General features: G+C 38.7%; 1 protein-coding gene across 5 annotated transcripts in view; it reads right to left on the reverse strand.

Annotated features, from left to right (window-relative positions):
• PLD1 (phospholipase D1) overlaps positions 1 to 26,973 on the reverse strand; it is a 181,779-nt gene that overhangs the window by 75,280 nt on the left and 79,526 nt on the right. For 3 of the 5 annotated variants that reach the window (XM_019735181.3, XM_019735154.3, XM_019735145.3), the window contains exons 7-12: positions 21,903 to 21,961; positions 20,509 to 20,601; positions 13,215 to 13,367; positions 11,580 to 11,729; positions 10,768 to 10,851; positions 2,603 to 2,684 (exon numbers count right to left, since the gene is read on the reverse strand). In XM_019735181.3, the coding sequence (XP_019590740.3) occupies positions 2,603 to 2,684; positions 10,768 to 10,851; positions 11,580 to 11,729; positions 13,215 to 13,367; positions 20,509 to 20,601; positions 21,903 to 21,961 (621 nt within the window). The remainder of the gene's footprint in view (positions 1 to 2,602; positions 2,685 to 10,767; positions 10,852 to 11,579; positions 11,730 to 13,214; positions 13,368 to 20,508; positions 20,602 to 21,902; positions 21,962 to 26,973) is intronic. The other 2 variants (XM_019735163.3, XM_074327921.2) reach the window with 1 other exon arrangement.

Here is a 26,973-nt window from a genome sequence, read left to right on the forward strand (position 1 = left end):
TAATCAACACTGTGAACCTCTGGGACCCAGTAATGCAAAAATAAATGTTATTACTACCCACTCCTTTGTGAAGCTAGTGGCTTTCAGAAACTAAATTATTTATGTGAAGTAGTGTTTATGAGCATATGAAATATCAATTGGGAATGATCCGAATGTTAAAAATTTATGACCAAAATAATATGTTGCAGCTAGGTTAAGGGAGAACAGTGTTACTAAATGTACCCCTGAGAAATTAATATTTCATAGTATTACTATTTCCTTAGGAAATTTTAAAAATCATTATGCGCAACTTAAAAATTACACGTTTCAGGAAGTGGATGAGATTAAAACAAAGCACCATTATCAGACAATAATATTTATTTGACCATGGTTTTCACCTAGAACCTCACCAGGGCTCATGCTAGTGACAGAAAAGGCAACTGGACAGGTAACGCTGAGGGGAATAAACAAACTCACGTCCTCTCAAGAGGTAGTGGGTCCTGCCTGCAGGATCTTCCTCCTGAGCCCTGCTCTGCTCTGAGAACCCTGCTCTCTAAGAGTTTACTTAGATGTCCTGGAGGCATCTCAATCTCAAGTGGTCTAAAATTTAGCTCTCTGAATCTGAGTTTTTCCCACTTCCTCCCACAACCATATTCAGCTTCCCAACATATCATCTTGTTCAGATCTCCCTTCATCCATCACAACCCGCCCCCCCACAGTAACTCCCCACTACATTCCATAAAGTCCAAATCACTGGCTTGGCTCAGAAAACCCCCTTATCCTAGTGGCAGCCTGCCTTTCCAGCTTGATCACCCATCCTACATATGCTAACACTCAGGTATAATCAACTTTGTCACTGGAGTATAACTGACAAAGCCTTCTAAACTCCTGCTTCCAGAATGTTTCCTCACCACATATCCTATACCTAGAAACTTCTTTTGAATTTTTTTTGCCCAACCTAAATCCCTCATGTTGTGAGGGGTTTTCCCACCAGAGCTGGCCAATGCTCTCCCATCTGCCTCTGAATCTTGGCTCCGTTTCTGTACCCAACTGATCCTTGTGTAGATTTTTAAGCTCCTTCAGGTCAAGAATCACGTTTTTGATTTATGTGCATCCCCGTATGATTAGCCAAGCCCTGCACACAGTAGGCATGCAGCAAACACATTGATTGAAATCTAACACAGTAATTGGATAAGTACCATGAGAACTGATTGACAATTGTGAGGCAAGGCTGAAAACGCATTAAAATGGAATCTTGAGGAGAAATGGGAAAGGTGCCGTTTCACAGAGAGAAACAGGAAGAAAGTTATATCCCATTCAATATATAGAAAGAAGTTTGGTAAGGCTAGGACTGAGCCCAGGACATGAGTCCTTGGCAAGCTATCCATGGGCAGAGATGAAATCCTATTCATACACATGGCACCTTTAATAATTAGAATAGTACCTGGCTCACAGGAGACACTCAGTAATTGTATGCAGGATTATTTAATAAATATGCAAATAATGCTTTTCAAGACAGAATTTCCAATTTTGTAAATAGAGATTGGTTGAGACAACGAATTAGACTAGCCATGAAAATGATGCTATTTGGCAAAACATGTCTGAAACACAGATTATCAACTTCTTCCTTCAGTATTAGCAGTGAGTTCTGACTATATCATGGATATTTGCAGAAACTCTAAAGGAAAGTCATGGGAAAAGACACTAAAAAGAGAGGAAAAAGTGAATGGGGGACGGGCTAAGGAAATGTCAAGGATAGGAAAAAAAGAAACGAGTGAAGGTGGTGAGAAACAGGAAAATGCTACCCCTAATTACTTAAGATCTACAAATTCTGCTAAAATGTTTAATGATAGAATAAAAAAAGGATTAAGACAGTTTCAAATAATAGGGGAAAGACTAGGACTCCCCAATTTGGACACGATTAATAATAAATCCAGATCTATTTTAATTGAATTGAATTGAATTTGGTTGAGGGCCAACCACATAAAAAAAATTCATTAGCCACATGAATGTAAAGTAGTCATTGGTGAACCTATATTGCTTCACTAATTTATTTTCTATAACAAAAAAGAGCACACTCAATGCTCACCCAGAATCTACAGGGTCGACTAGACAGGAAACAATTTCACATTATTACCATGAACTGTCCCAAAACTAAAACCAAAACAGCACTGATTCTTAGTGTCCCTCCTCTTTGATGTTTTTCAACATCAGCTTGGCCCCCATCTGACTGAAATCTCTGATGACTTGGTCTTTTCCTCAAATAACAGAATAGTCAATAAAATGAAATGCTATGTTTCATTTCATCATTTACTATTCAATGATGAAATTTGATTACAGGTTGTTGACTATAAAATGAACTGTCCACAACTGATTACAAAACAAAAATTAGAATTGCTATTATAATCCATACTGCAAATTAGGCCAAAATGCTATGCTATGCACTCAAGAGTAACGGAAAAAATCAGAACCAAATGAAAACAGTAAGTACTCTATGTTTTGTCAAACTCTAAAGAAAAAAAAAAGTTATAAGTATACATGAAGGACTTTAAAAAAGAAAAGGCATTTCTGAGGCAATAAACATTTAAGAAATCATATCGGTATTTGTTTGGAAAGTACATACTGCTTTTCGTTTAAGAATGCAGTCCAACCTCCAACGATTTCCTTCAACCACTGGGCGTTTCAGGAAGATTTCTGGACTCAACCTGAAATCACAAAATTTCACGTAACTAAAAATCTAAGATTCTGATTGTGTCATAGGAAACAAAGGCAATTTTAGCCCAAATGCCATCATCACCCTCCACTGTGGAGTATCATCCATAGTGCTGCACATACAAAGTCATATGGGAACAAAAGCCTTTATCCGTATCAAAAATCAGTCTAGATTTCTCCATATATATATATATATATATATATATATATATATATATATATATATATATATATATATATAGATCTTACTCACACATGCACACATACACGCACACATGCAGATACTGCTGGTTGCCCAGCCAGCAGCCATTCTCCACCTTCGCCTTACTTGCTGCCAGAGTCTACCTTCCACTACAGAGTGGGAATATTCTACATACTTGCTTCTCCAGACTCCGGTGCAGCTAGAGCACAATGTGACACAATTCTGGACAATGAGGTACACCTGGGGTTAATGGCAAAGTTATTCTTCTTTGTTGAGAGGGAAACACACATTCACTCAACACAGGAAAAGAGGCTTTAGGATATATGTTGTATGTGGCTCTGATGCTTAGAGAGGTGCAGCCATGTTGAAACTCTAAGAGGAAGACCAGAACCCTGAAATCACTAGACCACTCCACCAACTTTACAACTGCCAAGCTTTGGATTTCTCATTAAGACAAATAAATCCTCACTGTTTAAGCCACCTTTAGGTGAGCATTCTGTTAATCCAAGCCCAAAGTGTCCTAATTGATAAACATAAACACTGACTTCTACACAAAGGAGCAGTGTCCATGGAACCTGGGTCCTCCTGAGCAAGGAGGCAGGTTCGCTGACAGATAAGATGTTTCCAACGTGAGAATGGAGCCCTGGGCTCTTCTCTTTAGTAATGCCCCAGGCAGCTAAGCGTACAGGAGAGTCACTTTTTCTCTTGGGGTTGACTTCTAAAGTCAGTGTCTGGGTTCAATCTGTATGTGACATAACTCCCCTGTAATGAAGAAAAAGAAACAATGAAGAGAACTTCACGTGCTGAAATGCTAGACCTGGAGGAGCAGGAGGAGATTGTGCAAGGATTAAAGCCTGTAATATTGCCTTGCTAGGGAGTCCTGTAAGTGTTTGAAACAGGGTTTTAAGGACATAATGAGATTAAAAGCAATAATTTTATGCTGTATTTCATTCATGTTAAGGAAAATAAAAACCCAGGCATAAAGTATACAAATTAAACACATATTGAGTAAGATAAATAAGAAAACAGACAAATGGTGGGATATGTACAGTATAAACACTTACATACTTAATTCAGAATAGAAAACATTAGGTAATCTATGTCCAAACAAACCAAAAATGCAGCAATCAATAGTAAAAAATCGAAGATGACTTAAAAAGAGTTCTTTTTTTTAAGCAGTAAAGTCCATCACTGTGCACTGCTAGCTCACAGAAGAGATATGACCAACAACATATACATACTTGCAATTTTTTTAAGCACACATTAATTATGGATGGTCTCAGAGGACTTCGTTTTGGAGGCCACATCTAATGCTATGCTCAGCAATTAAGTCTTTCTGATCCTTTATTTAATACACAGCATTGTGTACCCTGTATGTAGGATATTCTACTAGATATCTTGGAAGATCTTCAGCTACCTCTCAAGGAAAATTCAATATTGAAGCACAGAATCTGACATACCATCTAGCCAGTAGTGATTTTACTGTTGTTTTGTTTTGTTTTGTTTTACCTACTTTGCTTTTGTTTACCTACTTTGATTCCTCAGCCTGGAGGGAGAATCTAAAAAGGGCAGTGGCACAGATAGAGACAATTTCAGAAGTCCTCTAGTTTAGGCTTAAGGAGAATGCCTGGGATCTTCTGGCAGTGACAGGAGTGGTAAAGAGGGGTCTGCAGGCTCCAAAAATTCTGAGGGAGTGGAACCTTGCTCCCCAACTGGAAAACAGGTTCCAAGAGGACAATGTAAATATCCATTGCTTGGCTATGGGCAGCTGTCATTGAAGAAACTGTATTGGCAGAGCAGGGTAAACAAAGCTCCACCTTTTCTAGCTAGAGGACTGAAAAGGGAAGACACAGGGAACCCAAAACTAGTGGGGAAATCATGGAGAGGAAGGAACTCATGAAATCAACCCTATAAAGTTGTTTATGACTTCTAGCTCATTCCCAACTGCCCACACTTGGATTTGATCCAAAATATTGTACCAGAGTTAGAACTAAAAAATAGAGCATTTCCCAAATTGGCCATTAGGTGGAGCACATGGGGGACAGATCTGAAGAGCACTTGCAGAGGCTTTGAAAATACAACTTGGCATTAAAAACACCAAGAAGACAGGCTGGAACATTGTGCCTGAACCCAACTGGGCCAGTTGCCTGCTAAAACAAAAATATCAACATTCTCTATCAAATTTAAATAAGATCCAGAGTCACAATATTCAAAACTTCCAGAACAGAATAAAAAAATTACTTGGTCTACAAAGAATCAGAAAAACCTCAAATTTCAGGAAGATAATAAACAGAGAAAATGACACAGATGTTGGAATTAGTTACTTTAACTCTTTGTCAGACGTCAAAAAAATGTTTCAAAAAGTAAGGTTGAATACTCTTAAAATGAATGGAAAGACAGGAAGTCTCAGCAAAGAACAGATACAAAGAAGAACCAAAGAGAAAGTTTCAAACAGAAAAATACAATTACCAAAAACACTAGAACTCTCCCTGGATAGGCTCAATACCAGAACAGAAGTGACAAAGGAAACAATCAGAAAGTTTAAAGGTCAATAAATAGAAATTATCTAATCTGAATTAAAAAGAGAAGGATTGAAAAAAAAAAATGAACAGAGCCTCAGAGACCTGTTGAAAATACTAAAAGACATCTAAGCCACCAGAGACTCAGAAGGAGAGGAAAAAGAGGGAAGTGCAGGAAAAAAAAGTTTAAGAAATAGTGGCTGAAAATGTTTCAAGTTTGGTGAATGACATAAACCTACAGACTAAAGAAGCTCAGTGAACCCCAAACGGGGTTCATAATTCAACTGCTGAAAACTGAAAACAGAGAAAAAATATTGAAAGCACCCAGAAGAAAAACTATTATTATTTAAAGGGAACAATGATTCAAACAACTGCAAATTTTTCATCAGAAACTATGGAGGCCAGAATGAAGTGGAACAACTTGTAACTAGAATGTATAAAGATCTCTCACAACTCAATAATAAGGAGACAATTCAATAAAAAAGGAAAAGAAATACTTGAACATGTTTCTTAAAAAGCTAAACAAATGTTCAAGAATCACAAGGAAATATGCTTAACTTGAAAACAGGTTGCAAATGCAGATTAAAACAAAAATGAGACACTACGACATACCCTTTAGACTGGCTAACATTAAAAAAAGATAACAATACCAAGCGCTAGCAATGAGAAGGAGGAACTCTCATACATTGCTGGTGGGAATGTTAAATGGTACAGCCATTCCAGAAAACAGACTGACAGTTTCTTAAAAAGTTAACAGTACACGTAGCTCTTAGTGTTGATATAATACACCGTGTTTCCCCGAAAATAAGACCTAGCCAGACCATCAGCTCTAACGTGTCTTTTGGAGCAAAAATTAATATAAGACCCGATCTTATTTTATATTATATTATATAAGACCAGGTCCTATATTATATTAAAGTAAGACCAGGTCTAATTTTTGCTCCAAAAGACGCATTAAAGCTGATGGTCCGGCTAGGTCTTATTTTCGGGGAAACACAGTAGTAGCTAAAATCTACTTTCTAAGACAAGGGTTGGCAAACTATGGTCCATGAGACAAATCTGGCCATAGGGTGTTTTAGTATAGCCCATGAGCTAAGAATGATTGTTACATTTTCAAAGGGTTATTAAACACACGCACATGTACACACACAGGAATATGCATCAGACTGTATATGACTTGAAAAGCCTAAAATATTTACTATGTGGCCCTTTACAGAAAAAGTTTGTCAACCCTGTTGAAAGTCAGTGGCTTTCAAACTTTTTAGATCATGATCCACAGGAATACATTACACATCCATCCCAATAACTTCATCTGTCTGCCTATCTATCTATCTATCTATCTATCTATCTATCTATCTATCTATTATTTACTATTGACATAAAAATTTCTCAAAATAATAGCCCTGAAACCACATAAGCTGCAGTTTTCCTTTTTCTTCTCTTTCTTTTCTTTTCCTATCCTATCCTATTCTTTAAAAAAAAAAAAAATTCTGAGCATAACCACTAAATTATTTTCATAAATATTAATAATTACTAATTGCAACCCACCATTTCAAAAACACTCACAACATTGAAATCAACTTAAATGTATTCTCTTACTTAGAACAGTCTTAGCTTGTGAGGCCGTCAATAATGAAATGTTGATTTTGTTTTTCACTTTGTCTCCAGCCCAGTTGCTCACCTCTCTTCTGTTGCTCTTCCTTTGATAAACTTCCCATTTAAAAACATTTTTGTTTTTCTTCTTCATTCTCCAATTTTACGAATCCTGTCTATCTCTGACCCATTTAATGCACAGATGCAGTACAGACGTTGTGGGAGACCCCACCGGAACCCCCACCCGGGACAAGCCGGACAGAGAACCACCTGGGCAAAGACGCAACACACTTGCTCCACGCAGCCCTGCTGGACAGTGCCAATCAGCATGACCATATCAAGAGAAAAGCTGAGCTGAGCCTCGCTCTTTGGATCAGTCCTAAGTTACAGCAATCTAGCAGTGGGGCTGGAAGCTGCATCTTGGTCTCCTACCTCATGTTAGAACTTCCTCCAAGGAACACAGGATAGTTAGTGCACAGGTGATTTGAAACAGGAGCAAGCGCGGAAAAGACATAAAAGTGTGTGTTCTTCCGATTGATTCACATAAACAAGTGAAGAATGGTCACTCATATTTCTATAGAAACTACCTCTTTTTATCCTTTAAACATCTAGGTAGAATTTTACTCTTCACCAGGATTTTCAGATATTCGGGGCTGTTTAAGAAAGCATACTCTCTTCTAACTTGATGGTCCACCTTAGGATCTACCTCTTTCGAAAATGTCTCCTGACTAAATCTACTGAAATCTGATTCCGACTTTATCTAGCACCTTAAAATGTTTTTGTCAATCTTACTTAAAGCATCTCGGAGCTCACAGGGCCCTCGGACACCAGGCAGTGCCGCTGGCTCCTCTGAGCGGCAGCTCTGTGACATGCGTGCTCTGGAGCAGACACACCTGGATCCAAGCCCGCGCTGGTTGGTACCGACTGTGGTGGCAGGCAGCTTCCTGATCTGCCCTGTTGGCTCTCACGTTTCTCATCTATAACACAGTCCTGGCATCTAGCAAGGATTCAACAAACAGTAGCTATTATTGTTAATGTTCCCTCGACCATACCTTAGAAACTACTCCTTAGAAAGGTGACCATGACTTGCTCCAACTTAGTAATGGTCAGGCCCCTAAGGTGGCCTGTGCGGAGACCCTGACCACTTCTCTCCTGTACCACAACAGCTTGCTCAGTGGTCTCTATAACCACTGTTCAATTCATCTCCTATACCATTCCCAGAGTGGTCCCTTTTAGAAAACAAATTTGATTCAAGCTCCCAAGCTTACATATTTTTAGTGGTTCCCAGGGTTCACAGGATTGAGTGCAAACTCCTCCGTAGCTCACCCAGTGCCCTTCATTATTTGGGCCTCACCCATCTTTTGAGTGTCATCTCCAATTACCATCCTAAAGAATACTGTGCTTAAGCTATGTAGGACCTCTTCCCTCCTCCAACGTTGCTGTGCTCACACCTCTATGCCTTGGTTCTGGCTGTCCCACTGCCTAAAACATTCATGGACAGTCTTCAACTGGCCAACTCCATCTCCGGGACCCAGGCCAGCATTCTCTGCCATGAAGCTGCTACAGCCTCCTCCCACAGGCTCAGTCACTGCCCCTTCCTCTGTACTCTCTCCATGCCTTCTGCTATGTCGATCCTCATTGCTGAGTTTTCACTGCTGAGTTTTTACATATGACTTCTTGACTCTGTAAGTTTTATGGCAGGGGCTCTTCTCACTCATCTTTATATGCACATGGCCTGGTTAAGGACCTGTCACAGAATGTGTGCTCACTGAATAGCTCTTCAATGAATAAGCAAATAAAGTAACAAATGAATGGATAGGTGGTAAAATCAAGGAACTAAGCACTTCTAGGTCTCAGGTTGTTTCTCGGTTGACTATATCTGCCTTTGCTTGCATAATAATTGTTTTAGAAACAGATCAATACCATTTTCACTTAAGTATATGATGTCTCTTAAATTAGAGTAGAAGTTTCTAAAGGGCATGTGCATTCTCTAACTATGCTTATCACTCTCTCAGATCCAAACTTGTCAGGGTTTGTAACGCTAAGGGAGCATTTTTGAATGCTCCCTTTTGCAATATACTTGCATAACAAGGATTTTCTTCACTTGTTATGAGGGAAGTTGCTACAAAGGTTTTATTTCAAAGGGAGTATTGTAATAAGATGTTATCTTAGTGCAATCATGAACAAGAAATAACCTCCTGATTTATTTTTTTCTGACAGTAAAAGAGAAAACATTCAGGGTTCCATCTCTTCAGCTGTTCAAATATGAGTCCGTATTTTCTTGTTCAAAGCTTGAAAGGGGATATTATTTTCTTGCATAAAACAGGAAAACATGGGCACAGTGGAAAAACTATCTTCAATCTCTCTCATGTCCTTGTCAAACTTTCAGAAATATTTTTTAAAGGAATATAGTAAAATACTAAATTTGAATTTCTTCTCATCAGTGTTTAGAAAGTATTCAACTGAAGAAGTAGCTTCTAAGTAGGAAACTGTTTTATTCCTAGTAACTGACTGAAGAGACACAATTGAGCAAGAACATAAAGGCTAGGATTAAGCGCTCCTCCATAAACATGAGAATCAATAGAGTTGTAGAAGTACTGACCATCATATTGACTCTGGATTAATGATTCTCAACTAAGAGAGACTTTGTTCCCCAGGGGACATCTGACAATGTCTAAAGACATTTTGGTTATCACCACGGGCATCTTACTGTTGGCACCTAGTGGGTAGATGCCAGGGGTATTGATAGTGCTAAACATCCCACAATGCACAGAACACCACCCCATAATAAAGAATTATCAGGCCCAAAATGTCAGTAGTGCCTAAGTTGGGAAAGCGTGCCCTGAAATGACAGAGTTTCATAGCAGTGAGGCAAAACAGTAGAAGACGATGAGTTCACCTTCCTAACTACTCTCCCATCCCCGCCAAATCTAGAATTAGGAGGAAATGATGATAGCTTCACAGTTCATATATAAGGTAGCACCTGGAAGGAAAGAGGATAGGGAAAAACAGGGGCATTTCAAGCAACAGGGGCATTTCAAGTTCTTAGAAGGAAAACACATATTAAACATTTCTGTTGCAGTCAGTGTTGGCATCTGCAATGGTTTTTAACTGTACCGGCAGATGGGTAACGGGAACTCAAGTCAGACTACAAAGCCTACACCAAGTCCAGGAGTATAGTTTCCCAATAGCTACATGAATTTTAGATATGAGACTTCTAGTAACTGTAATAAGCATCATAACTCTCACGGATATTTTTAAAGGAGTTCAGAAAGTGGAAACCTGATATATCTCCAGAAAAGCTGACCAGGCCTAATCATTACCAAGGACATTTTAACAGCAAAGGGCAAATGGAACTATTCCAATTTCAAAGGAACAATTCAGAAGAAGTATATTCACTGGCCCTGGTGACAGATATACCAAAATAAGGAAAGACTACCCAAGGAAGATTATTTTCCATTAGTTCTACAACTCTATTTGCATTGCAACATAATCTTTACTAAAATGAATATTGGGTGTCTGCTTCTAAATAGAAAGGCAAATACAAAATTGTTCAAGCTAAATATTGTAAGACTATATTTGGATGCCAAGTGTTTGGAAAAGACCTTTCATTGGAAGCTATTAGAATTAATTGGTTGGGATGTTGGCCAAACCATCTGTAGGTACTGCCGGTTTTCATAATATATGATTCTGGCAGCATAACATTCTGTACATTCCTAAACATAGAGACCTCCAAGCACAACCCCATGGACAGATACTAACCACCAATCTGTGATGAAAATCTCTTCTTCTGCATTTTCCATTGCATTTGCAACATCTTCAAAATATCCTCTGGCATTAACATACCTGAAAAACAAATTTGTTTGTTTATTTATTTATTTATCTATCACAAAAACAAAACAAAAAAAGAAGACACATATCTTATGGCAAAGCCAAAGCTGGAAGCCACTGCCCAGAGTCTCTACACAACCACCAGTTTACTTAGTGTAACTGGAAAACGAGGACTGAAAATAAGCACCGTCCATCTGCTATGTAGGAAGTACAGTAAGTAGACAGAAGTAAGCAACCCGATTCTTTTCTGCTGAGAGAACAACAAATCGATTGGTCTCATCGTATAGGGGTCAGCTGAATTCTCCCATCCGGAACTCACACATAGTTGTTCTTCTGAGACTGAAAACAGACCAGTTTCCAATTCATGGGTAGAAAAACATGCTAAGCATGATTTTATTAAAAAATATATATATATGGCAAGTAAATTATTTTTCTTAAATTATGGCTAATGACTTAAATAAATCTTCCATTTCCATCTTTAAGAAAATGTATACAGTTAGCTTTTAAAATCAAACTTCAAAATCTAAAGTTAGCTATCTAAAGTTTACTGTTAAACATCTTAAAAACAAAAATTAGAAAACTAATCAATGTTTCGATAGTCCTGTTATATAAAGAAAGGCCCTTGTTAAGTATAATGCATTTTATCTTTTCACAGCTTTGAAAACTGATTCCAGGTGAATTTAGAGCACTGTAATATTAGATGCTATGACTACCTTGACAGTCTTAGAGCACAAAGATCTTACCATTTAGCTAAAGTGTTCTCTTGGATAGCAGCATATGACCCAAATCGATGATCCTTGAGAAAGTTGGTTCCATGTTTATGGATGAATTCTTCTATAGCCCCTGCCCACCATCGAGCATGTCTATAGCTGTTGCATTTTAAAATAAGTGTCCTTCAAAGAAAAGCAAAAATGTGGAAGAGAATGGTCAATCTGTGTTCTCTCTCTTTAAACAAATTTAAGAACGAAACATGTCCTGTTTGTTTTGGTATGACAGACACAGTCGAAAATTTTTAAGCAAAGAGCACCTTACTTACATCATACAGGCAGACTTCTAAAAATTTTTGGCAGGATTTTAAAATATAGCCAATGTCGCAAAAATAAATTTTCAGGTTACTTATTTACTCATGAAAACATGTGTAAAGGTACTTACAAAAGTAAGTACCTTTTGTACAGGTACTGCGGCTGTGCTACGCTGTGAGGAGGGTAATGAGAGAGGTATAAGGTGAGGTCCTATGTCTTGGTGTTAGCGAGTTGTTGGCTCCCGTAGAGGTCATTTCCCTTTATACTGTCTGGTGTCCATTCCCTTGGCTTCTGGGAACAGCATTCTGATTGTGCTTTAGCAGAGTAATCCCTTCCCTGTTCTGAGTCCACCAAAGCCAAGCAAAATGGCATATTCCAGCCTCCTGATCCCAAACACAGGTCCAGGGATCTGTTAGGGAACAGTGAGAACTGTGGCCTGATTTCTGTGGCCCTCCACAAAGCAAAAATGCATACCAGGAGGAAAGTTTAATGGCAGCATCTTTGCATTTCCAATAACCAATCCTGAACCTTCCGTTGTCAGAGGAGATAAGTTCCAAATCTTTTTACACACCCACTCACACCTATGCAAGTGTATATTAGTTGTGTGTGTGTATGTACATATATATGTACATATATGTGTGTGTGTATATATATATATATCAATGTGAGTAAACAGAGAAATGTATATATATATATATATATATATATATATATATATATATATATATATGGAAATATATATATATATATATATATATATATGGAAATATATATATATTTATATATATGAGGCTGAACTTTACAGAGACAAATGTATGTAGAAAAACACATATATAACAATCTTCCAGAGAAAAAACATATATATCAACACACACACATACTCACTAATAAAATCTACAGTAAATGTACCCTTGAGTATCCTTTCAAGGTATATGTCTGTAAACAGAATTTTTCTAAATCAGATCACTTTTTAAGTGTTTTGTTAATTAAAGAATAATCAATTCATAAAGTAAAATTTTATGTTTAAAAATATGAGCTATCACTCCTTAATTTATCTGTTTGACCAAATGGTATTAAGTAGTCAATTTTGTTAAAACAGGCATATATCAACACACAGAAGAGTTGATTCTGACTGTTGCACATAGGATAGTCTATCCTTAAAATTTTATTACAAGGAAAAAGTAGTTTCATTACTTTTGATTGCGGATAAGTTCTAAATAAAAATTTTCAAACATTTAAATTATTTCACCTCCTTCTTCATTTAAGGTTGGAAGAAAAACTTTGTTTTGAAGAGATTTTAGTAAAAATATCTTTTGACCAAAAATATTTACTTTTAAAAATATTTGAAATTTCTACCTTGAAAGGTTATCAATTCGGAGTCCATATTTCGTCTCTGTCTCCTTCCTCCCCACCTTAATTCTGAACTCTTTATCCACCAGCAGGACAAAGGCAATAGCACCACTGTCTGGTTTCATATACAGTAAAAAGGAATCTTTTACTATCAACCACCTGTGAGAAGACAATAAATATTTTTCAAGTTGCATTGAATTACTGAAACAAAAAGAACAAATTATATGACAAATCTACTAGCAGGTGGTAGACAAAATTTTATCTTTTACATAGGGGATTTATTTATTTTTTTAAATCACTGTGAAACAAAAATCAATCCAAAACCTATTACATTTTTCTAAGAAGTACTGGCACCAAGCAATTCCTAACAGTTCATTAGCTTTTTAAACGCAAATGGCAAAGCCTGGAAGAATGCCCCCAATACCGGCAGGTGCCACTCACGGGATGTACAGCAGGAGCCCCCACTGTTGGAACAATGGAATGGGTTAGTATTTGCTAAAATAAACTATCACAGAAGAGGCAATAAGCTTCTTAGTAAAATCCCCCTTTAAAAAAATCTAGCAAGCATCCAACACTCCATATAGTCTGTTGTTCATTTCAAATGATTTGTAGTTTTAGGGACCATTAATAAATGATGCTCAATGAGACACAATCTCCCCAAAGTATATTTCCATTCAATTCAATATGTATTTAAGAGCTTCATAATGGAAAAGTACAGGGATAAGCTAGGAGTTAGGGTAGAGGTAGAAACAGCTCAAAGATATGTTCTCACACATGTTCTCAAAGGATCTTACTGAGCTAGTAGGGCACAAACAATGATAATTCTAGGCTGAACGGGGTAGGTACTAGATGAGAAAAGTGAACATCAATGGGTGCGAGGAGAAAGAAGCCCTCAGTTCTAAGAAAATGAGCTAGTGGCATTCTCCTGAAGCGATGGTGTCTGAGCAAGGCCAGGAGGGACCCCATCACAGAGGGCCCAAAGTCAGGTGGTCAAGGTAACATCCCACATGGAGGCAAGAGTTAGCAAAGGCTTTGAGGTATGGAAATGCTGCTTGCGTTGGTGAGGCCAGGGTCTCAGGCAGAACAGGAAGGGAACACGGGCCAAGGACACAAAGCCATGCTGACGAGGCTGATTTTACATCATGGAACCAGTGTTTCCCAAACTCGCCCGATCATTAGAATCTCTTTAGATGCTTGTCAACAATAATAGATTTCCAGACCCCACCAAAGATCCATGAGAAAGGCCTGACAATCTGTGTTCTTATTAAATAAGGGAATCCTTATGTCCTGCCAAGGCACTAGGACAATAACATCACTGGAACTATGTTTCAGAAACAAAGGTGTAAAGGAGAAAGGGGGGTGTAGTGTGGCAGGGTAGCAAGCGACGGCAGTGATACAGAACAGCTCTGTTCATGCTTTCCTGAGACTATGCATCACCTGAGGTCCTGCCCAAGATGCAGACTGGAATTCAGTAGGTCTGTGGCAGGGCCTGGGACGCTGCATTTTTAATAAGCTCGGAGGCAATGCCCACACTAGGACCACACTTTGAGTAAGAAGGGTGTAGATGACAAGCAGGACACTGACAGTGGAAAGAGGAAGAGGGAGAAGACAGGATTCATACAAAGTGACAACCAATGGCAACTTTGTCTTGCTGCACATAACACCCTATATTCATATTTAGCTGCAGTTGTGTAGTGATCAAAAGACTCAGTCAGGAACTGAATAAAGTAATAGTGGGCATAGCATATCACATATGAGGCAAAGTAAAGCACATTATGGAATAGGTGAGGCCAGGACGCCAGAGCACAAATGAAGTAATATTGTAAATGTAACATGGGAACTCCGCGCTGAAAAGAAATACATAATAAATATGTACTGAAATTGCTACTCACATGATGGTTTAGTGGCTTCATAATTTGGATTTAATATAGACAAATCTACACTGATTTCCATACAGTTTCATTTTTGTTTTGTTTTTTAAATATAGGCTATCTCCTTCCCAATAAAAGGGGATGGGATGGACTTAGGGTAACTTACAGTAGAAGACATGCATGTGGTATGGTATAAAAAAGGAAAAAATCAAGATCACAGAAATCAAATCCCTAACCACAGTGCTAATACAATTATGGTGATGGCACACCAATGTGGGTCTGAGCCTCTGGTTTTTCTTATCAAATGAATAAATTGAAGAATTAAAGAGATCTCCTCCCCTAAAATTAAATTCCTAAGGAAGTTTCTTATTTGGGACCTAACATAAGGCAACTAAACAAATGGATATAATTCTCGATAATTTTCAGCAAATGCAAAAATTATACGTTTTATAAGAATGATCACAACATTGCTCAATGTAAATGCCGAGGCCGTGATATCAAACAGGAACTCAGTGATTCTCACGGCCACGGCTGAGTGACGAGTCCAGACATACACCTGCCTATTAACAAAACTCGGTTCAAGATAAAAGAGAGCAGATAGATCGCGTATCTGTTAACATTCCTGCTTTAGCTGTTGTCCCTTTTCTCAGCTTGACTTTGATGCAAGCTGGAGAGCAGAGAGTGTGGCACAGGCCCAGAGCACTGGTTGGCGATGCTGCTGACTGGGAAAGAGCCACAGGCTTTGAAAACCACAGCTGGCAGTCCCAGCTGAGAAGAAAGTCAAACATACCAGACTTGTGAACTTGCCTGTCTGCAAGTCAAGGATACCTGGGTGACATCAGAGCTGATTCCTGCCAGAGCACCACACCAGAGACAACAGTGTGGGATGACAGTGGAATGACCCATATCCAGGTACAAGAGCTCCCATTGTCACCATTACAAAACAAATCTCAGAAATGCTCCTGAGAGCACAGGTTCGTAGCCGAACTACCAGGGCCAAGGGCTGCGAAACATGTCCTCAAGAATAGGCCACCAGGTACCACCGTGCAGATGTGCCCTGCACATGGATGCCTGCTGGTAGAGGGCACTGGTGTGGGCAGCATTACCCTGCAGGAACGGGCATTTTGCCCTAATTTGCACACAGGCTCTGAATAGGTTATGAACAGTCTTGTTCAGCAATGGAAATGAGACGGCTGGGTGTGTTGCAGGGCAGGGCACTGCTCAACTCTAGGGAGTGCCCTTCATGTGGTAGCTATGTGAATGGTTCCTCTCTTGCTCCTCCAAGATGTGGCAGCCCAGAAATATGGAACTGTTTAGTAGTCACAGCTGGATTTCAAGGTTGAACAAAAGACAATGGTTTCTGTTTTGACAATGATGAGACGTTCTTTTTCATAGTGATTAGCTATTAAGGTAAACTGACGCCTGGCCTTTATTTAAAGTGCTTCTTAATTATCCCTGTCATTAACACTGCTCTGATTTCTTCCCTTTCTCTCTTTTGTCAACAGATGGTTTTTTTTTGGTTTTTTTTCTTTAATGAGAGGATATGCGTCAAGAAAGGGATCTATTAAGTAGCATTTTGCGCGCGTCAGCACTGGCTGCACGGGGATTAGGCACCTGCGTTCCCGTCAGCCTCCCTACACTCTAACCCCAGCTCTGCCCCGGTCTGATTGTGTGAACTTGGGCAACTGGGCCTGAAGTCTAAATCCATAAAATGAGAGTAACAGCAATGCCCACCGTCTGTGTGCTCGTGCACATTCACTGAGATGATTCATGTACGTTGTGTAGAACAGTGCCTGGCACCAGTAAGTCTAAGCTCTTAGGACTGTTCTTGTTCTAAACCAAGCCCTGCCGTGGCATCAAAATGCAGAGGGGCCTGCCATTACCGTCTCAGCCTCGTCTCCTCCTGTTCTCTCCCTCCACCCGGGTCTGGCTGCTGCTCATTGCCCAGCTTGATGTACTCTGGGCTTCAACATTCGCTACTCCTCTGCCTAGAAAGTTTCTTCCAGATCTTCCCATAAATGGTCCCTTCCTATCAATCAATCCTCTGCTTAAATTAGAGGCCCCAAGGTGGCCTCTAATTTGCACACAGGCTCTGAATAGGCTGGAAACCGTCTTGTTCAGCAATGGAAATGAGACAGCTACTCCCTGACTACTCCACCTAAAAAAGCCGTGCCCATCCCACCACCCACCCCCAACCCCCGATGTTTACCTTTTTCACAGGACTGTCTGGCATTATTTATTTGACTGCTTGTTCATTGTCTGTCTCCTCCACTAGGAAGTAAGAACCACGAGAACATGTTCGCTGGTATCTACCCAGGGCTGGAATAACCATCCAGTGGCCCAGAGCAAGTCTTCAGGCAAAGCAACCCTCTCACCTCAATAATAGCTGCACGAATGGGTCCCAGAGTAAATGAAATTTAGATACTGTCACCATCTAAAAACTTTAATTCTTGGGCTAGCTCATAGTTCAGTAAACGCTAACTTTATTTCTTGAAATCTATAGATCTCTTTCTCTGAAGACATTACTTGAGATAGGAAAGTTATCATCTAGTCCACTATCAGGTGCAGAGAAATTACTCGATAGATGCATTGTTTCAGCAGATGTTTAAAATTGTGGGAAGAAATGTTCGGTGTGTTTGCCTTTTTCTTCCTCCTTTCACTTGTCCCTGAGACAAAGTCATTATGAGACTTGATTGAAAGTTTGATGGCCCATTTGCCTTATCTCTATTTGCCAACATAAAATAAATAAGAAAGTGATTACAATGTTTCTTATTTTATACAAAAATAAAAAAGAGAGTTATGAACAAGTGTCACCATTAAAAAGTAACTCCCATTTAGACACCAATAGTCTTCTCCTTTGGGAAACTTTCTAATTTCATCGGCTATATCTTGTCATTTTTATTTGGTACTGATATTTTATATCCCACAAATGTGACTCAGGAAATAATAATTAAAATGGTACCAAGACTTCAATCTTCAAGGAAAGATTTATGTAATTTCCAATGATTACACATTTTATTACAGGGAAGATCACGTATTTTTAGATTATCCTGGTTGAAGCCTGATTTAATCCAAAGTTGAAAGGGAGGGAGGTGTATTTCTTTTGTATAACAAGGTCTTCCCCTATCTTTTCTGGCTGTCCCCTCTCATAGAGGTTATCACTCGCATGTCAGCAGCTTGACTCCTGGAGCTAAAGCCACCCCCTCCTGTCCTCAAGGCCCTCACTACCTTACTGCCCTCTTGTCCTTCAAAACTCTGTCACCACCTGCATTGGTATCATTTACACTACTCATCAGCTTTACCACTGCCTCCATTCCCGTCTCGTAGAGTTCCGTGAGGACAGGGACTTGGTCTGGTTCACACTGATTTCCCAGCAGCGAATACACAATGTGGCAAGCATTAGACACTCAATAAATGACTGACTGGACCAGACCAAGGCTTCCATTTCTTGAGTAGATGTCTTAGGTTGGTTTGCCCCAGAAGTCTATTCTGAGACACGGATGTAAGTGAAAGTAGTTTCTAAAGGGGCTTATTAGGGAAAGCAGGAAGGGAGCCATGAAGAATGTGTTTTGATGCGCCGTATTGTGGGCAGTGGGGCTGCAAATCTGCCAGGGAGCTCCAGGAGACAGTGTAGAACTTGCGGCAGGATCGTCCCACCCAAGGGGTGAGGAGGCTGGACTCCTGCCAGCTCTTGTCTGACGGCTGCTCCTGGGGGTTAGAACACTTTCGGCCTGCTCTGCACAAAGGCCGCCCAGAGCAAGTCTTTAGTCAAAGACTCGCAGGTGTTTGCAGTCCAAAACCTTGCGGTTGGCGTGCAGCAGCGACCTTAGGGAAAGATGAGGCTGGGGGAGGAGCTCACGGGAGGAATATGCACCAGGGCCCCAGTGGGTGGGCAAGACCAGCCTCCCGGAAAGGCATGGTGGGAGCAGAAAGCACTGGAAGGGCAGGCTGAGTGCACTCCATTCCTCTCCTGGCTTGCCATTTGCTCTGAGTATTCCCCCACTCGTGTACAATGCGGGTGGGACAGGGTGGGAAGACACCTCAAGTGGGAGTCTCTGAATTTCCTATGATGTTATTTATACCCCAGGTTTATGGGGACATTTATATAAGTTCCAGAAGTTTATCTGAAAGCAAATATTTTATAGTATATTATTTCCCTTTTTATTTTAGTAAAATTGTTTTTTATAACACGGACATTTTTAATTTTCTCTAGTTTAATCTTTTCATCTTTTCCTTCTGATTTCTTCTATCCTTCCAAAACCCAGGAAAATAAGAGCCCAACTTAATGGCATTTTTTTTGGTGGTAGTCTATCTTAAACATGTTTAAAGTTTTAAGTTGATATATTTTCAATATACACATAGCTCACTGTCATATTTATACATGAGCTCATATATATTTTTCAAGGTTAAAATAACATTTCTTAATATTTTTCAAAATCCCAGTAAATTCTTATTGCAACATTTTCAAGATTCATTCATGAAACAGCATGTATCAGTAGTTCATTCTTTTCTTTTCACTAAAAGTTTCAAACTGTTATTTAGATATATTCACATACAATAATATTTACCTTTTAAAAGTGTTCCATTCAATGGTTTTTAATATACTCAGAAAATTGTGCAACCATCATGGCCACCTAATTCCAGATATTTTCATCAACCCAGAAAGAAAACCACTACCCATTACCAGTTTTCTTCATTCCTTTTTATAGCTGAATAATATTCCACTGTGTGGACACACTACCTTTCGTTTAGCCACTCGTCAGTTGATGGACATTTGGGTTGTTTTCACTTTTTGGCTGTTCTGAATAATGCTGCTATGAACACTCATAACTAAGTTTTGCTATAGGCATATTTTTTCAATTCGCTTGGTAAACACATAGGAGTGGAATTGCTGGGGCTTACGGTAACTCTCTGTTTAACATTTTGAGGAGCCATCACACTGTTTTTCAAAGTGGCTGTACCATTTTATATTTCCACCAGCAACGTATAAGGGTTCCAATTTTTCTACATCCTTGTCAACACTTGTTACTGTCTATCTTTTTTACTATTAACCATCAAGTGGGTGTGAAGTTCTATCTCACTGTGGTTTTGATTTATATTTCCCTAATGACTAGTGATTCCAAGCACATTTACTTGTACTTATTGGCCATTTGTATTATACATGTTCCTTGGCTGACCCATTTTTGAGTCCCATGGCCCACTGGGTTTTCATGTATCTAATACAATTTGCATACTCTGCATACAAGTCCAAGTGTGAGAAGACTGTTTAAATGGATGCTGAAACTTGGAACTTAAAATAATTTAAGATTTTCTCTGCTATGACCTTCAAAGAACATAGCATTGATTCTTAATTTAATTTAAAATTAGCATGTAAAAACTCCCCGAATATCCAGTTTATTAAACAAAAACACAAAACTCCTAAGTCCTACCTTTTTGACCACCGGTAGCAGGCTCTTCCCTGACCACAGCAATTCAAGCCTGGTATCCTGTGTCCCCCAGATCTTTTCATTATCATGCCTTCTCTGAAAGAGACATCAAATTAACCCATCATTTTCAATCTGCAACTCACTCTTACCTGATACAGCCTTCTAACTTGAGACTAAATAAACTGTTTCATTCTCACATGACTTTCCTTCCTACTGTTTCCTTCTTTACCCTCAAACAGCCCAGTACCATATTTGCTAGGCTGAGTACTGTAGCAGCTTAATACTCTAGCAGCGATTCTTTGAAGCACTCTGATCAATGCCCTGTTGGCAATGGGGGCAGCAAAATTCTATTATGCATACTGCAGGACCTTATGCATCCTGGCTTCTGGTTACAAATGCAGAGCATTCCCTCGTCACTGAAAACAGCCTAAAAAAGACCCAATACAATGCCTGCATGGAGATGGTTCAGCTGCTCTTGAGACCATGAGACCACAGGAGGGCTCCCCCAGGATCCCAAACCATTTCTGTATCCCTTCACCTACAATTCTAGGACCAAGCCATGTCAAAGAAAGTAAAGCAAAGCTACTAGCTTTGGAAAGGGAAAGATCTTGATTTTGAAAGATGTGAAAAGAAATAACAATAATAATGGCTAAACAAAAGAAGTATTTTAAAACAACTACTAACAATGATCTTTACTAAAAATGTTAAGCTCTTTATAATATCAGGCTGTCATATTTTGAAGGAAAATAATCACTAAGTATATTTCAATCATGTTGCATAACATACATTTTACAGTTATTACTTTTAGTTAGGAAAATGAGTGATAAACAGCTAACTTTTATAAGTGATTAGAAGGGATCCTGCATGTTTGATTTTTTTAATTGAAATATAATGACATATAATTATATGTCATTATATTAGTTTCATGTATACAACATATTGATTTGATATTTGTATATAAAGCGAAACAATAACCATAATAAGTCTAGTTAACATCCATTGTGACACAGTTACAATTTTGTTTTCTTGTGATGAGAACTTTTAGGATCTACTCTCTTAGCAACTTTCAAATATACAATATAATATGTTTGATTTTTAATGCATGTTCCCGAACATCATATTTACTACCTGTATTAAACATTCCAACTGTAGGGTTAGAGGAAACCGGTTCTGTAAGCACATAAGAAAGAGAGTGGAACAGTTGCTACCATTGTTTAATGTAGCAAGATACTTTGTTTTGTATAAACAGATCCCCTCAGTTACTCTGACTCTGTTGGGGAGAAAAGAAGCTAGCAGTAAAACCAGGTGATTTCCATCATCATGGCATGACGGTAAATCAAATGTAAATGCGTATTAATTTTCACACTTCTCTTTAAAGATCCAACACTGGAACTTACATGCCCTTTGGTCCCAAATCATGGATGAAAGACAGCTGGCTTATAGCAAGGAATTCTGTCTGAAAAGAAGCCAAAAATCCATACTTTAAAAAGTCAGAAAAAAAAGAGAAATTCATGCATTCAAAAAAATCACTTAATTAGGCATTGCTATGTGCAAACACATCTGGGGTATCCTATAGACTATACAAATCAATAACAATGGTATTGCCCCGAAAGAGTAGAGATTAGAAGTATATCATTAAAACACAACTGAGAAAGTGATGTGTGCTCTAAGATGGACAGACAAAACGCAGAAGATCGTGGAGAAACAATTTACTCCCCAATTGCAATGGTGTTTGTTTTTGTTGTTGGGGAAAGGGAATTGTGTGGCTTGATGTACATACAAATAATAAAAGATTATGTGAAGAAAGTGATGTGGTTGCCAGGTTTGGAAGACAGACTAGACTTGGTATGTGGCAATGGGAGATGAAGGAGACACAGAACAGGAAAGGTCATTGGATGTATAGTTGGACTAGAGTGAGTCAGATGAAGGAGAGTAACAGAAAATTAAACGGCAAAGTAGGCTGAGGGGAGAGTGGGGAAGGCTTTGAACATCAGGTGTAGCAGAATATTCTAATACAAACATATTAAATTAAAATTAAATTAAATTACATGTAAGTAAAATATAAAAATTATATTCTTAGTGAGTATAAAGAGAATTTTTGGTCCAGCATTACTGTATAAATTATGAGAAGATTAGAAACTATAAATATTGTAACAACATCAATAGCTAACATTTACTGAATGTTTAGTATCTGATGACCCCGTACTAAGCATTTTTCATGCATTGTTTCAAACCTCTCAGAAATAGGTGCTGTTTTTCACACTATAGAGAAGAAGAAACCAAGGTTTAGAGCAGGGGTAGGGCAAACTTTCTCTGCAAAGAGACAGTAAATATTTTCTCTGCAAAGAGACAGTAAGTATTTTAGGCTTTGTGAAACAGATAAACTACTGAAGCAAGAAAGCAGCCATAGATAATACATAAATGAATAGGCTTGGTTATAATCTATTAAAACTTTTTTATGCATACTAAAATATGAATTGAATGTAATTTTTATGTCTTGAAATATTATTCTTCTTTTGATTTTTTTCAATATTTAAAAATGGAAAAACTATTCTCATCTCACAGACCATACAAAAATAGGCAGTGGGCTAGATTTGGTCTGTGAGCCATTGGTTCCCAGTCTCTGGTTTAGAAAAGTTAAGTAAATTGTCCAAGATCACAAAATTAGCAAGGGGTAGATTCAGAATCAGGCCAGACCAGTCAGTATTCTCAAAACTAAGCTGCAAAACTAAAAAGTCATTCAACATTTATCTTCCTCAAATTGAGCGACTTTATTCTATTTAGATGAGCGCGAGATGAAAACATGGAGGCACAAAGGGGAAAACCAATGACAAACCTAAAGTAATTCTTAGCATACGCAGTTTTACCTCCTGTACTCCTTGAAACATCTATAGTTAGATATTATTTTCCTCCCAATTTACAGAATTTTCTTCGAAAGCAGCCACTGTAAGTCCAGATCTGCCTATGGTTTTAGACCATGTCAATAACAACCTTACTAGAAAAATCAAAGATAGAACGTATATGCTCCTGGCATCAGGAAGCAGAGAGGAAACCAGACATGGAAAACACTCCACATCAACAAAGTTCTGTGGGAAGAACCATAACAGTTACATGGGAGAGTAGTTAGAGAGACAGGACCACTTCCTAGCTGATAGGATATCTCAAAGGAAATAGTATTGGACCTAAGCTTGTAAATGAGATTTATAAAATGAAACAACAGTATTCCTTGAAGCTTTTTCTATATGACTGGAAATACCTAATGTTAACCTTGCAAGAAAAAATTACAAATCTCTCAGTGCTGTCAATCCTTGTGAAGTCCAATTAAATGCTTGCATTTCTTTTCTTTGGGTTATTTGAGGAAGTATTTAAAATTTAAAAAGACTTAAACACCCCAAACCAAATATATTTTCACATTGAATTTTTTATAAAGATTTTAAAACTCAAGGTCTTTACATTTCATTTCTTATATAAAATATGGTAATTCAGTAATATGCATCTTGTAAATCTGATTTGTGGAAATGCTTTTTAATGGGAAAATGTAGGCACACATATTAGAAGTGACACTGCAGACTTTGAGCCACAGAATACAAAATCTTTTAAAATCCTAAGCCACAGCTCTCATTTTATCTCTAGGGAGCAGAGAGAAAATGTCAATCCTAGTTTACACTGGAAGAAACTACCACAGAGGTGTGACCAATTTATGCAAAGTCACAGAACCGTTGAATGGAAGACTAGGAAATGATAAGCTAATATCAAAGAAACCACTTATCTAATACCTGGATATTTTCTTATTCAAATAGCTCTTATCATCAAATAGTTGACAACAAATATCCTTTACAACAATTTAGAAATTGTAACTTGAGAACATCATAACAAAATTTCATAACAAAGCATAAAGAATTTCATCTAAATTAAGTATACATTAGCAATGCAGAAATTTTGTTTTTTTTTGTTTTTGTTTTTTTAATTAAATTTATTGGGGTGACAATTGTTAGTAAAATTACATAGATTTCAGGTGTACAATTCTGTAGTACATCATCTATAAATCCCATTGTGTGTTCATCACCCAGAGTCAGTTCTTCCATCACCATATATTCGATCCCCCTTACCCTCACCTCCCCCCCCACCCCCCTTACCCTCTGGCAACCACTAAACTATTGTCCGTGTCTATGAGTTTCTGTTTCTCATTTGTTTGTCTTGTTCTTTTGTTGTTTTTGGTTTATATACCACATATCAGTGAAATCACATGGTTCTCTGCTTTTTCTGTCTGACTTGTTTCGCTCAGCATTACTCTCTCAAGATCCATCCATGTTGTCACAAATGTTCCTATATCATCTTTTCTCACTGCCGAATAGTATTCCATTGTGTATATGTACCACAACTTCTTTATCCATTCATCTATCGAAGGACATTTTGGTTGTTTCCATGTCTTGGCCACCGTAAACAAAGCTGCAATGAACATTGGAGCACACATGTCTTTATCTCTAAATGTTTTCAGATTTTTTGGGTAGATACCCAGGAGAGGGATTGCTGGGTCATACGGCAATTCTATTCGTAATTCTTTGAGGAACCTCCACACTGCCTTCCATAACGGCTGCACCAGAAATTTTAAAGTTGTACATTAACATAAAATTTTAAATTACCCTACCAGTTTAGTAAAGTTTGACTAAAGAGAGATTTCAAGAAAGAACTATCCCTATTATAGAGAAAAAGAAAAATCTCTGGCAATAAATATTCTAATACTGAAATATCCATATTAGATTGAAAGTAAATGTGGCAAGGTCAGTTTAGAAGCAAACCTAAATAATAAAATTTGAAATTAAACAAGATTCTGCTGTCCAAATATTTCAGTGTATCTTTAGTATTAAGAATTCCATTCTCCATTTTGGGCAGGTGATTTTCAGGAATAAGAATTTAATGATTATGTCATAAAAATGGTGGCGTGAGGTGAGACCCTTGCAATCTTCCCTGGAATTTACAACAAATTGAACAACTATAACTCCACAAAGTACTCACTGCACAGCAGACAGACAAGACTAAGAGCCTCACTACTGAAATCATCTAAAGGTGGGCAAATTGCATGGGCAGGGAGGAGGGAAGGGAGAAGTGCAGAGAGGGAGCCACGTGGGCGCAGGACGCAGACCTAGCTCAGTGCGCCGAGCTCGCTGCTTCCCGGAACTACTGCAGCTGCAGGAGAGGGAAGAACTCGGACTGCTAGGGCTCCGCTTATGGCCCACAGGGCTGAGGGGACAGCATATAACACGGGTGAATCCAATGCTCACGGCAGAGACCTCGGAGCAAAGACTGAGGGAAGAAGGCTGAAAATGGCAGTTTAAGCCCTCACTGCCTAGCAGAGAATGGAAGTATTAGGCACTGAGACTAGCTGCTCCCTTCCTACCCTCCCAGAGCTCACCCTACCCCCACCTGCTCAGTGCTAGAAGCAGAACAGTAGCAGTGTCAGATCAAAAGAACAGAATATTTGCAGTTCTGAGAACTGTGGTCCACAGGCATGGACTCGCACCCCAACTAGTTCTGGCAAAGGGGAGGGAGCTGTGGAAGCAGGACTGGCTGTGGTGGTGGTCACAGCCATTGCTCTGGGCCACTTTTCACAACCCACCCAGCCCCTGTCCCCACCTATCTGGGCGGATCCCTGCAGGAGTACACAGAGCTGCTGAAACACATGGGCTCTGAATCTGGGGCAGGAAGAGCTTTGAAACCTCAGAAGCTCTTCACATCCCTCCATGGAGGTGGCACCTTATGACACAGGAGAACTGTTCACAGAGGAGAAGCGCATCTTCCAGGGAATCCGCCCACAGTGCAGAGAAAATATAACACTACAGTGTGAGAGAGAATAAAAGGTTGCAGTCAGAGAGAGAATAAAACATTCTACCAATACCTACTAGAAAACAAAAGGAAGACCTCTGTCTATCACCCTGTTGCAGAACCCACTCCTGCAGATGTCTAAGAAGAGAAATAATAAATCATCAATTGCCATGAATAACTAAGGTAACAAGACAGCTCAAGAAGAAAATGAAAGGTCTCCAGAAAATGAACTTAAACACATGGAAATATGTGACTTAAATGACAGAGAATTCCAGATTGCAGTTCTTAAGAAACTCGATGAGATGCAAGAAAACACAGACAGGCAGTTTAATGAACTCAGAAACACAATCAAAGAACAAAATGAACATTTTACCAAAGAGATTGAAATTTGAAAAAGGAACCAAATAGAATTTCTGGAGATTGAAAACTCAGTAAAAGAAATGAAGAATGAAATAGCCAGCTTAGGTAGTAGAGTTGACCAGATGGAGGAAAGAATCAGTGACATCGAAGATAAAAATCTGGAAATGACATGGATGGAAGAAGAAAGAGACTTGAGACTTAAAAGAAAGGAAAGAACTACAAGAACTGTCTGATTTCATCAGAAAGAACAATATAAGAATAATGAGCATATCAGAAGGAGAAGAA

Source organism: Rhinolophus sinicus, chromosome 17, assembly GCF_057876585.1.
Source record: "Rhinolophus sinicus isolate RSI-liver-muscle chromosome 17, RSI-T2T, whole genome shotgun sequence".
Classification (NCBI taxonomy): domain Eukaryota; kingdom Metazoa; phylum Chordata; class Mammalia; order Chiroptera; family Rhinolophidae; genus Rhinolophus; species Rhinolophus sinicus.